The sequence below is a fragment of the Chionomys nivalis genome, chromosome 13 (assembly GCF_950005125.1).
Source record: "Chionomys nivalis chromosome 13, mChiNiv1.1, whole genome shotgun sequence".
In the NCBI taxonomy this organism is placed as follows: domain Eukaryota; kingdom Metazoa; phylum Chordata; class Mammalia; order Rodentia; family Cricetidae; genus Chionomys; species Chionomys nivalis.
Window position 1 is genome coordinate 42,799,393 of NC_080098.1, and position 12,866 is coordinate 42,812,258.

At 44.1% G+C, this 12,866-nt stretch overlaps 1 protein-coding gene and 1 non-coding gene across 3 annotated transcripts; one reads left to right on the top strand and one right to left on the bottom strand.

Annotated features, from left to right (window-relative positions):
* Positions 1-2,161: 2,161 nt before the first annotated feature.
* Hfe (homeostatic iron regulator) lies at positions 2,162-9,144 on the bottom strand. Of its 2 annotated transcripts, none has more exons than XM_057787359.1 (6): positions 8,945-9,144; positions 6,388-6,651; positions 5,889-6,188; positions 4,286-4,561; positions 4,050-4,160; positions 2,162-3,120 (listed from the first exon to the last, which is right to left on the bottom strand). In XM_057787359.1, exons 1-6 carry the CDS (start codon positions 9,018-9,020, stop codon positions 3,083-3,085), a joined length of 1,065 nt encoding a protein of 354 aa, XP_057643342.1. In that variant the 5' UTR covers positions 9,021-9,144; the 3' UTR covers positions 2,162-3,082. The 2 variants fall into 2 exon arrangements, with proteins under 2 accessions (XP_057643342.1, XP_057643343.1); XM_057787360.1 differs by lacking the exon at positions 8,945-9,144 and adding an exon at positions 8,736-8,843.
* Positions 4,972-5,090, top strand: LOC130886293 (5S ribosomal RNA). The gene has a single exon (XR_009058266.1). It is a non-coding gene; the product is annotated as a 5S ribosomal RNA (ribosomal RNA).
* Positions 9,145-12,866: the final 3,722 nt, after the last annotated feature.

The window sequence follows — 12,866 nt, forward strand, 5'->3', positions numbered from 1 at the left end:
TCATGCACTTTCTCTTTAAAAATACCTTTTACACAGACACAGAAACACAGACAAACACACACAGACACACACACCTTGATATTTGTTCTTTTAAGAAAGTTTCTTGTGGCCTCCAACTCACAGTATAGCTGAGAATATGCTGGGCTCTGATGTCCCTGCATCCACATCCCAGGTGCTGCCTTACATACCTGATGTTTTTCTGGACAAGAGATGCTGCTTCCATCAGCCCTAACCCAACAGTTTACTTCAGGGATATGTCCTTATCCTCAACTTCTTTACAACCAACTGTGATGTATTGAAATTAGCCGCCAGGTGTCAGCCTTCCTCCAACCTACCACGGTATGTAAACGTTTAACCAGAGGTGGAAGAAGATGGGAGATTTGAAATGTAAGTCTTAATTCTTCAAATGCAGCCCCAAAAATTTTATGAAAAGGGCAGAAATGACCCTAAGAAACACATCCAAATGCAAATGCATCATTTGTACAGCAGTCTAATTATTATACCAGTTTTTACTTAACATTTCCCTAAGGAGGCCGGGCGGTGATGGCGCACACCTTTAATCCCAGCACTTGGGAGGCAGAGGCAGGCGGATCTCTGTGAGTTTGAGACCAGCCTGGTCTACAAGAGCTAGTTCCAGGACAGGCTCCAAAACCACAGAGAAACCCTGTCAAAAAAAAAAACAAAAAACAAAACAAAAACAAAAAACAAACAACAACAACAACAAAAAAAAAAAAAACCATTTCCCTAAGGAGGCACAGGATGCCTCATGGCATTCTGTTATGTACAAAGTGATATTTAGAGAGAACAAATCACAGTGTTTCAGTCAATCTTGTAGATATACACGTGCTTACAACTCAAATGATAATGTCCTTACAGTGAAGGAAAAGCATCTAGTTAGCTATCACAGTGCGGGGAATGGGGAAAGTATTCAATAAAACACAAAGAAAAAAGTACCTGTCTGTATCCCAATTACAGTAGGTGTAATTTAAGGCAAGCGTGAGCCCCAGAGGGAGTTTGATGCTATCCTGGACCATGTGGTGTCCAACTTAAAACAAAAATTAAGCCAAATCAAACAAAAACAACAACAAAGGCAGAATTAGAAGTGATATTAAACTGATATGAGTTAATTACATCCGTAAGATGGGCAAGAATCTCAGTAAAGCTGTGTAGTACAATATAAAAAATGGCATATTCACCAAATCATGAGTTTATTAGTTGCACACATTATGATGGGAATGATACCGTGGCAATATACCAGATGCTAGAAGAGTTTGTAACGCATTGAGGAAATGATAGCTCTAAGTTTATCTATCAAATTTTGCTGTTTTTTTCTACCTAGCTTTCACAAACAGAAAATAAGACAAAGGTAAAGTAAAAAACAGAAACAAAACAAACAAAACAACAACAACAAAAAGTTGAAGTCCTTGCTCAAATTCAGTCTTCATTTAAAAAAAAAAACTGTAGCTGTTGTTCTGGGGCACTTAGTCTTTAAGATGGAATTTATAGCATAGTCATGAAGGCAAATGTGTGAATTGGGGGATACTGAACACATGCCTTCTGGATGCAGACATGTGACCACACACAAGTTCACATATATAAACATACACATGAAGACAAATATGCATACTTATACAAACGCAAGACAAACACAAGGCTTGACTTTGAAAAATGAACAGATGACCCTTTGTTCTGCAATCTAGCAATTTCTAAGTTGTCTAGTTGGATCACATCTTTTTTTTTTTTTTTTAATGTGCATAACTAGGAATGAGCAGCAGGACCCCAGCAACTCCTGGCATTCTCCAGGACACCTGCCAGCTTCCATTTTACTTCCTTAAGATGAGACAGATTGACATGTTATTGGCTGCCAGGGCAGTCACTTGAAGGTTCTGATTCCAGAGGCATCAGCTTCAAGGACACCAGACAGATTAGCTAAGATTTTAACTGAACTAAGGCCGGAGACCAGAGGATACAGGAGACTGAAATGGTAGCTGAGGATTGGAGAATGCTGGAAGCTATTTCTCATCATGTGGATCAACCTCATGGAAAAGAAACCGCAGGAGAGAAGAAAAGAGTCATCTTCATTCTCCACTCACTTCATGCAACCATTCCAGTACACGGGGAGCATCAAAGACCCAGGAACGTACTTTAACAGCTGCCTGCCTGTCTCTCTGGAGAGCTGTGAACTACTGTATTTTTCATTCTCTAAAGTGGAAAACTAAAGAAAAGGGGTGTTGGCACAGATAATAATTTCTACTGCATAAAAACATTAGAACTTCCAAGCATGGTTTATGTTTAGCAGGTGATCAGAGTATAATTTCGAGCTCTTCTTCACAAGTGCAAGTCACACTTTATTACTATAATCACCCATGATGCCTCTTATCAGGACAGGGAGAGAGGGTACTTCACCGACATCATATCACATATGCATCTGATATGAATCTCTGAAAACCTGTTCAACACCTTTGTAAACACAAACACACACAGCAATCATTATGCACACAGACCATCTGTATTTTCTCAGGGGGTGCCTCCTTGGGTTGTACAGTGTGTAGCCTTCACAGCTGTATTGATGACCTATAGAAGACTCCAACGTCAGAGAAGTCAGAGCTTGATGACAGAGGAATCACTAGGTAACAGGTGGAGAGGCTCAAAGGACAGTCAATCTGGATTCTAGGATCCATGAGCAAAATTCTGGCACAAGTATGAGGGTGCAGCCCAGGATGAAGATTCATAGCTTCTTCAGATGTGAAAATGAACTGTGTATTCTCAGATTTAGAGAGCCCTTTTAAGACGTACACATACGGAATCCAGATGGATGGAGAAAACGAAAGAGGCCTCTAGAAGCTGCTGGAGATTCACGAGACCGCTTCTGGAGAGAGAGGTTGCATCTGGAGCGTTGTTCGGGAACTCAAAGACTTGACTGGGGGAAATCATCTTCAGAAAGTGAACAGGGAAAGCTAAGAGCAGAGCTCCTCATGCAGCTTCTGTGTATTAGGTCCAACTGTGTTCTAGAATGGAGCAAGTGTGCTTCCTCTAGGTCTTCGGCTGAGTTTCCTCCCTTCATAGGTCTGCAGGCTGAAGGTCATTCACACTCCGCTAAGACATAGTCGCCCATGGTTTCTTTTGGGAAGACAAGAGACCCAGGGAGAGGAATTACTGGCCACGCATCATCTTTTCTTGTCCCTTTCTACCTCCATCCATCCCTGACCGTGGAATCCAGAGACTCCACTGGATTCCAGAAATGGTTCTCTCTCCATTTTTAGTAGACACTGTTTTAGTAGCTGTCTAACCGCTTTCCTGGTCACCTCACTCACCCCTCACAATCTTCCGCTAACACAGACATTGTTCCCTTCTGCTTTTGTGACTTCACTAGCTCCTCAGGCATCACAATGTAGTGTTCCACAGGACTATGTAGGCTGGCTTCTGTCTCCCTCTCATTTTCTGAGGCTACAGATACTCAGAGCTGGAGTGGGGGTAGGCAGTTTGTGAATGGGGTACACACAAAGTCGGGGACAAGGCCCAGTAATACACTCTCTTACTCGGCATTGTTGTCTGTGTGTGTGTGTGTGTTCTAAGACAGAGACTCACAACCCTTCAACTCTTGGAAATCCTTGTGCTGAGATTAGGGTCACAAACTACCACAGCTGTTTTCCACAGCCTTTCTGGATGTAATTTGGGCATTTCTTAGAGTGACACCCTAAATCATTTCATTCTCAGGGGTCCTCTTTAGCTGCATCTACTGGTCATAAGTTCCATTCCACAGTAGATTTGGGTTTGGAGACTCACCTAGTGGCTTTCTCAAGCTCGACCCCCCTGACTCTGCCTTAAATAACACCTGTAAAATAGTAGGTGCCTAGAAGGTTTTTCCTGAGTTAGGAACTTCCAATCTGGGAAAAACAAAACAACACAAAACATCCCCAGGACCATTCTGGAACTCTCAGAGCAAAGAACCTAGAGAGGGCTGGCTTCCTATAGAAGCCTCATTTTCCGCAGAAGTATGTGTCCTGGAGGAAGAAGCACCATGACACTCCCCCTGTGCTCCTACTCACCCGAAGCCTTCCTTTTCCTTAAGATCAGGAACAAAGCCCCAACAAGGAAGAGGACACCAATGGCGATCCCACTGACAACTCCAATAATCAGGGCCGGAGACGGCAAGGGCTCTAAAACAGCAAATGCAAATTCACACCCACGACTGCCACATCCCAGCCCAGAGCAGACCTGTGGCTCAGAGCCAAGGGGATCATCTCTACAACACATGATCTCTGCCCCTCCTGTCCATCCTTACCCCAGGTGACAGTGAGGGGCTGGTCGAAGCCTGGATGGTCCACTTCACAGGTGAACCTTGTCTCATCACCAGGGGCCACAGCCAAGGTCACCTGGCTTTGATAGGTGCCGTCCCCATTAGGCAGCACATCCTCAGGGTTGAGGGCCTTGGCATCCAGCGGCTGGTCATCCTTCAGCCACCTCATCGTGATATTCTGGGGGGAGAAGTTCAGAGCCCGGCACCTTAGAAAGGCCCCAGCAGAGGTCCAGTGACGAGTCACCTTCACCAAAGGAGGCACTTGAGGGAGAGAGGAAGGAGAGGGGCTTGTTTTACCCTGGGCAGGAGGATTGAAAATGTCACTGTCTCTTGTGTGTAGGAAGAGCACATCCTTCTCAGAAAAGCCAGCTGGAGGAGGTGCTTGGTATCCTGGAAATGGCTTCAAAAACTGATGCTAATGAATGAAGCGCCACATGGAGAACAGTCGCTTCTGTCTGCTCCCCGGTTAACACCGGCAGCTGCCCAAGCCCTCTGACCAGGCAGGCGACATTTCTCTTTCTGTGACACACATTAGGCTTGGACCCTCAGTACATCTGGTTCAGCCTACTAAGCATTCTCGTAGGAAAGGGCCTTTGTAAGTGGGGAACCATCAGTGAGACTCACTAGATTTGGGGAATAATCTTCAACTCCTTAAGGATTTTGCTGCTCACATCTATGGCCATACCACCCTGAACGCGTCCGATCTCATCTGATCTCGGAAGCTAAGCAGGGTCGGTCCTGGTTAGTACTTGGATGGGAGACCACCTGGGAATACCAGGTGCTGTAGGCTTTAAAAAAATGGGGAGATGGCTCAGAGGTTGAGAGCATTGCCTTCTCTTCCAAAGGTCCTGAGTTCAGTTCCCAGCAACCAATTAAAAAAATTAAGATTTTGCTGCTCAGATGGGTTGCCATAGTTGGTACTTTCATCTGATAATTGATATTTCTGTATTCTTAAAAACATAATAAATATACACAGGTTTTGTGGCTACATCACAGGAAGGGTACTGATGCTCCCTTTTAAGCCACATGCATGAAGAAACTAAGTTTGGGTTCATAGTTGTGTTAACACCTCAGTATGAAGTGAAACCTCCATCCTAAATGGTGGTTCGCGCATTGAAATCAAGGATCTGGGAAGCTGAGGCAGGAAAATTGCTGCGTCTGTGTCTAGTCTGGACTAAATAGTGAGATGTAGGCCAATCTAGACTACAGTGTGAGAGACTAAAGAACCAAAACAACAACAAACAGATAAACAACAAAGACATCGACAAAAAGGCAGGCTGGCATAGGCCAGGTGTGGGTTATGATTGTAATCCTAGAGCATGGAAAGCTGAGGCAGGGGGTTTCTTCGAGTTTGAGCCCAGGCTGGGTTCCATATTGAATTAGTCAGTCTGGGCTTCAAAGCGAGATCTTGTCTAAAGAAAAATAAATGAAATGAATAAAGTGGGAATATGGAAATCTTAAGATTGAGAAAGTATGAGACAGAGAAAGTACTTTCAAAACGCGGAAGTGACTGACACCTTGACCTGGTACCTTGGATTCCCCTCTACCCCCACTCAAGAGCGTGGGGCCCGAGTATGGGTCTTCATACCTTGCTGCCCCAGAAGCCCTCTCCCCAACTCCAGGAACTGCTTCAGTTGCTCAGGACAGTCCTTCTCCAGATAGTCCTTGTTCTTCCTGGCGCCGAGATTGTGCTCTTCCCACTCCAACTTGGTGGTCCAGGCCCCTGGTTGTGCTGCTCTCCACTCCAGCGTCTTGGGGCAGAATTCAAGGTGGTCTTGACCATCATACCCATACTTCCAGAAGCTGCTGGTAGTGTTGTCTTCATGCACCTCACAGCCCAGGATCACCTGCAGGATGTGGGACTCGGACACCACTCCCACCTTAGTGACTGAAAACAAAGAAGGGGGTTTGGTCTCCACCCTCCCCAAGTATGGAATGATCGGGGACAGACAACTGTCGCCCTCTTCTGTGCCTTTCCTCATGGTCTCACACCCACAGTTGTCTACTTCAAGATGTATACCCAAGGTAGCGAAACTGGGCTGTGCTCGCTCTGACTGCCATGGGGGGTGACTCCCCTCTCCACGTACCTTTACTGTGGTTATAGTTGTCTATGATAGTCCAGAAGTCCACAATGAACATGTAATCCCAGCCTTTCAGGCTCTGACTCAGCTGCAGCCACAGCTGGCTTGAGGTTTGATCCAAGACCCACGGGGCCCGGGGCTCAGCACGGCGACTCTCGTGATTGTAGGACACGAAGAGCTGGTCGTCCACATAGCCCAGAGCCTCAAACAAGGGCAGCCCAAGGTCTGGCTCAGAGGCACCCATGAAGAAGTAGTACAGAGAATGGGACCCTGGGGAAGTAAGCAAGCCGGCTTTCAGAATGGGCAGCAAGCAGGATCAGAAGGCAGAGGTTCCACAGCCCTGGGTCAGCGCCTGTCCTCTAGGAGCTGAGCGAGGCCACCTCATAGAGTGATACAGTTCCCTTCCCAGCACAACCCTAGCTTCTCTGGCCTTAGCTCTTACTCTGCCCATCTTGATGTCTCCCACTTGAGTAGAGGGGTTACCTGGGAACCCAGATTCTGAAAAGATCTTGAATTTCTCCAGCTGCGGGGGGCCAAGCTAAGGAGTTGCTGCTCGATTTGTAAAGATGAAAGCCCTAAAGAGCGGGAGGTAGTGAGTTTTCTCTACTTCCATGTCTGAACATTTCCATGTGTAGATGTTGGCCGAGAAAATGCTGGCGACTGTGTTGACATAGAACTCAGGACAGCAAACAGAAGGGGTTCCAGGAAAAGGAGCTGACAGCAACTCTCACCGTGGGGCTTTCCCCAGTCTCTCTCAGTTCCGGGGCAGCCTTGATCAAGGTTGAACCTTAGTACTTAGAATGGCACCCGGCATGGGGTCAGCGCTTCACAAATGCTTGTTGGCCTGGAGTAGGGGGCTCACTCACTCTTTTAACCCTAATATTCTGGAGGCTGAGGCAGGAGAATTGTCTCAGCTTTAAGACCATCCTGGTGTGCAAAGGTGAATTCCAGGCCATCCTGAACTACATAGGGAGACACCCCCACGGCAGGGGGTGTGTGGAAATAAAGCAAGATCAGATTTGAGTTTCTTCACTTGTTTGTTTTTCAGTCTGAGGAAAGAGCTAAGCTGAGAGTCAGTGAGCTAGCAGTAACTGCGGCTTCCCAGTACATAACGAGTCAAAAAGGATCACAGATCCAAATGTTAGTAAAAAGGATTAAGTAGCACTTTGGCATTCTTTGGAAAAAGCCTGCTAATCTTTTGTTAATTTGCAAATCAGCAAAGCCCAGCTGAACAAGGACCTCTAGAATAGTGGTTCTCAATCTGCCTGTCAAGACTCCTTGGGGTCGAACTAGCCTTTCACGGGGATCTAATAGCAGATTCTCCATATCAGATATTTACATTATGATTCACAGCAGTAGCAAAATTATAGTGAAGAAGTAACATTGAAAATAACTTTGTGGCTGGGCGTTGGTGGCACACTCCTTTAATCCCAGCACTCAGGAGGTGGAGGCAGGTGCATCTCTGTGAGTTCCAGCCTGGTCTACAAGAGCGAGTTCCAGGACAGCTAGCACTGTTACACAGAGAAAGCCTGTTTCGAAAAAGAAAAACAAACCAACAATAATGACGATGATGGTGATGCTGATAATTTTGTGGTTGGGGGTCACTACAACCTGAGAAACTGTATTTAAGGGTCGCAGCAGAACAGGAACCCCTCCACACCCCCACCCCACCCCCACATGAGGGTAATTAATTATCTTATGACGTCAAGGCAGCACACTGAGGCAGAAAAAAATTGTTGCGTAGTGTCCTAACAATAAACAATGTATGAACTCCGTTGTAGGATCCAGAACTGTCCATCGAAAGGAATGTTTTGCTTTCTGTTTAAACCTAAACGTCGTGTCAGGACCCTGAAGATGGACTCATTCTGGGCCACTGATCTCCCCAATATGGCCACAATGAATAGATCTGTTCCGTCATTGCTGGACTTCTTAATTGGGAAGTTGCTACCAATCATAAGAGCCCTGGCTTCTGCTCCCAAATCTTTGTTTACAATATTACAGCCATTTGTAATAAAAAAACAAAACAAAAAACAAAACAAAACAAAACAAAAAAACAACCTTTCAAGATGAAAGAACAATTTCCAAGCGAGAGGAAATGTCCTCCATGCCTGCCACTCCAAGCGACCTTCACCTCCTCTCACCAAAAAGTAATACAGGGGGTGCCACCCAGCAACTCCGGCGCTCCCAGGGCAAACAGGAGTCTTTCTCCGCGATAGGAAGAGAAAACGCCAAAGGGACAACTGTGGTCGTTCTTGGTGAGAAACTTCAGATCCCGGGTGAGTAAGCGAGGTAGGATAGCGCAACTCGCAATTAAAACAAACCACAGGCTCAGCTCTATCAACGTGACCCCTCACCTTTGCTTAGATGGCGACACTCCACTCGGCCAGAGCAGGAGAGAAATGTGTAGCTAGAAAAGCTAGCTGTGTGGCAGATGTCCCCTGGGGGTCTGCATGGGGGACAGCGGAGGGAGGCGTTGGCACTCTGCAGTGACAAACTCCTTGCACCAAGAACACCACTTTCGGTTTTGTGTCCCACACCCCCCACTTTCCCCTCCCGCACTTACGCTGCGGCCGCGCCTGCGGGGCCATGGACCACAGCAGCAGCAGCGGCAGCACAGAGAGCCCAGCTGATAGGTCCATGTCCCCAGTCTGGTCCACCTGTCTTCACTAGGATCCGGAAACGTGGAGGATCCAAGAAGTTACCCCGAAGCCATTGCTGAGACTCCAAACCTCTCAGATAAAACTTCCTGGCAAGCGAAATCCCTTTCCGGGGCCTTTAGTGGAAAGAAACAAGTCCTAAGTCTCAGTGGTTCAAGTCTGTGACCTCAGCATTCATGAGGCTGAAGCGGAGGGATTGATATGAGTTCGAGTCCACCCTGGACTACATAGTGAATTACAGCCCAGCTTGGACTACAGAGTGAAACTTAAAAAGAAAAAGAAAAGAAAAAAGTAAAAAAAGAAAGAAAGCTAAAATTAAAAAGAAAAAAGAAAGAAAGCTAAAATTAAAAAGGAAATACAGAGTATACAGAACTTGCACTCTGAATCCTGAAGCTGAGGGCGCTTGTTTGTGAAACACTCAGTGACCCAGCAGGCTCCAAATCAATCCCCAGTCTCCTCCCCTTAAATCATTATAAATGCTGTTAATTGAGAAAACTTATCTCACCAATTTGAGATCTAAACATTTCAACATTTCCACACTCATTATCTAAATTCTGGCTTAGGCATTTCAATCACGTTAATAAATTGAATGCATATTTATTCAAAGCCTTAAATTATCAAACAAATTTAGCAAGTGGTACCTTTCTAAGTATGCCAATTTTGGTAATTCGAGAAGAAAATTAGATTAGAAAATGAAGGGCTCTTAACTGAATGAGAATAGTTATAATAAGGTTGAAAGAATGGGTACCTAGGGTTTGGTTATTTTTTTTCTTCTTCTTTTTCTTATTTTTTGTTACCAAAAAAATAAATCACATTGATTGTAATGTGACTCATGTGTCTAATATGTAAAAGTTAGTGGGGTTTGGTTTATCTGATGAAGTTAACAGCCATCACCAATCAATTGTAGAATATTTACATTTTCTAACTCTCAGTTTTAGCCGTTATCTCTCAAATTCCTACATATACCCTGCCCCATCCCCCAGGCTGAACAATCACTCATCTTCTTTCCTTTGATTCTGACATGCACATGCCCTACAAATAGAATCTATACTTCCTGTGGCGTGTGTGTGTGTGTGTGTGTGTGTGTGTGTGTAAGAGACAGAAAGACAGAGACTTCTGTGGCTTAACCTAATATTATCATACATGCTTGTCCGGATCCATCTCATTCTCTAACTAGGATTCATAACTCCACATTTTATTCACTCCTCAGCTTGTACACTTGTGAGATGCTTCCATTTTCCACTCTGGGGAATAACGTTGTCATGATATTGGAATGTATTTTAATGTTTCCTTATTATCTCATGCTCTTACATACTCACCATGAGTAGAGGTTGTGTAGTAACTATTATAAACCTTCTAACAAGCTGCGTGACTGGTTTCAGCAGCTGCAGACAGCATTTCACCTTGCCATCAGCAGAGAACAAGAGCTCCGATTTCTCTATGTTCTCCCGTTGTCTGTCTTTAAAACTCCAGCTTACCCACTGTGTAGGAAGTGGTACTCAGGACTCGGGCTTTCTTCTCCTTAGTAGGCAGTAACAGAAACATCATTTCACCTGCTTATTGACAAGTTGGAAATCTTTGGGGAAATGTCTTTTCAGATAATTTACTTACTCATTTTTTGAGGGAAGGGGTCGGGGTTATCTGTTGCTTGGGTCATCAAAGAGTGTTTCTCAATATTATTTGTAACAAATGAGTTTGGGAGACTACTAGACCTCGAAATGTGTCATTGTGTCTTGTAAAATCTCTTTCTAGCTTGTCTGAATTTTGATGAATGTAAGGATACTGTGGTGGACATCTATCTAGCTGCTCTAATGCTCGTGCGTTTTGCTCTTAAGTCCTTATAACACTTTCATCTTGTTCTCATCCGCCACTAATGCTTAGGACCTCAAGGAAATGAACAAGTGCTGGCAAAGTTACATCAGCAGCAAATAGATATCCCATGGGGGAAATATCCGTTATCAGTTACCTGCAAAATCCTATGAGAAATAATCATCAGAGGTCCTGTTATTGCTCCTCCCCTTTACCTGTAAAATCCTATGAGAAATAATCATCAGAGGTCCTGTTATTGCTCCTCCCCTTTACCTGTAAAATCCTATGAGAAATAATCATCAGAGGTCCTGTTATTGCTCCTCCCCTTTCTCACACACAGATGTATTTACATGATCTTCCCTCACGGATACACATCTACCTAACTTCCCACTCTCTAATCATATGTATGTATGCATAAATAATAAAAACCCAGAGACAGATATTGGGGTTCAACCTAAATATCAGAAAAGCAAAGCCGCCAGTCAGTGGCTCTTATCTCTGCCTCAGATTGAAAATCTCTATCCTGCCTCCATGAATCCTCAGATTGAGACTGAGCCCTGTCTCCTCCTGTCTTACATTCCTCTCTAGTGCTGAGATTAAAGGCGTGCACCACCACCTCTATGGCTAACTAGTGTGGTTGCTGGGATTAAAGGTGTGTGTCACCACTGCCTGGCCTGTACGGCTGACTAGTGTGGCTGTTGTGTGTTCTAATCTTCAGGCAAGCTTATTTATTAAAACACAAATAATATACCACTATATATATTCTAAATGCTTTAAATGGCCGCCTCACAAATACATACCTATAGGGAAGTGAGACAAAGTTATAAAACCCAACCTCTTGCGTAATCTGAGATGTCAAAACCCATAGTGTAAAAATAGAGATGAATAAAAGTTTTTAAAATTACACACACACACACATATATATACATACATACACACATAGGTATTTCTGTGTTTGCTTATTTATTGTCTGTGAGTTACGTGTGTGGGCAATTGAGGACAACTTGCAGGGGTCAGTTCTCTTCTTCCACTAGGTGGGTCCCAGAGATTGAACTCTGTAGGCAAGAAGTTCTACACCTGCAAGCAGTTCCTAAGTAACCATACAGAGGTTTAATATTAATCATAAATGCTCAGTCAATCACTCAGTTGTTACTAGCCAACTTTTACATCTAAATTAACCCCCACTTCCTATTTTTGTTTCGTCGTATGGCTCTTGACTGTCATCTCATTTCCACATGTCCTGCTACCTCTGCATCTGGCTTGTGACTCCCGGCTCTGCCCTTCTTCCTCCCAGCATTCTTAATTTGGCTCCCTCACCTAACTGCATCCTGCTTAGCTAATAACCAGTCATCTTCTTTATTAAACCAACCACAGTGACATATATTCACACAGGGTAAAGAAATATCACACATTCCTCCTTTTTGTCTAATTAAAAAGGAAGGTTTTAACTTCAGCATAGTAAAATTATGTAAAAGAAAACCAGTTATCAATTAAGAATTACAGTTACAACCTCTAGCCCATTTGTATTTGGCAAAATTAGAGAAAATATTCCATTATCTATTTTATCTTTGTGACTCTAAAGTTTTATACTTAACTTATCTTTTATCAGAACTAAGGAAAACTTTAACTATGATTGTCTGGACTTCATCTCCAACAAAGACCCTTAAAGGGTGAAATTTTACCTAATAAAAGGGACATCTGGCTGCCTGGACAGTCATCCTAAGTTCTTCTGTAATGTTGGGGCATCCATCTTTGGTCTATAGGCATAGTATATCTGACAGACTTTGCTGAGAAGCAGGGAATTTTGAAGGACTTTCCTACCTTGTCTTGGCAAAGGTTAGCTGTCACTTTCTTTTGCATCCAGTTTGGACAGTATACTGTCAGAAACTGAGGCAAATGCTGTGGAATAATGTGCTAATCACTTTAAAGATTTGTCACTAGAAGCAGGTTAATAAAACACTGATTGGTCGTAGTGCAAGTCAACTAGTTATTGGCTCTTCCCACAGGCAGCTGTTAGGA

Excerpts from the sequence above, each read along its gene's own strand:
- Hfe (XM_057787359.1), bottom strand. The coding sequence starts at position 9,020 with ATGGACCTATCAGCTGGGCTCTCTGTGCTGCCGCTGCTGCTGCTGTGG. Across the intron at positions 6,652-8,944 it reads CCCGCAGGCGCGGCCGCAGC|GGTCCCATTCTCTGTACTAC; the intron begins GTAAGTGCGGGA and ends TTACTTCCCCAG. Across the intron at positions 4,562-5,888 it reads AGGGCTTCTGGGGCAGCAAG|TGCCTCCTTTGGTGAAGGTG; the intron begins GTATGAAGACCC and ends CTCTCCCTCAAG.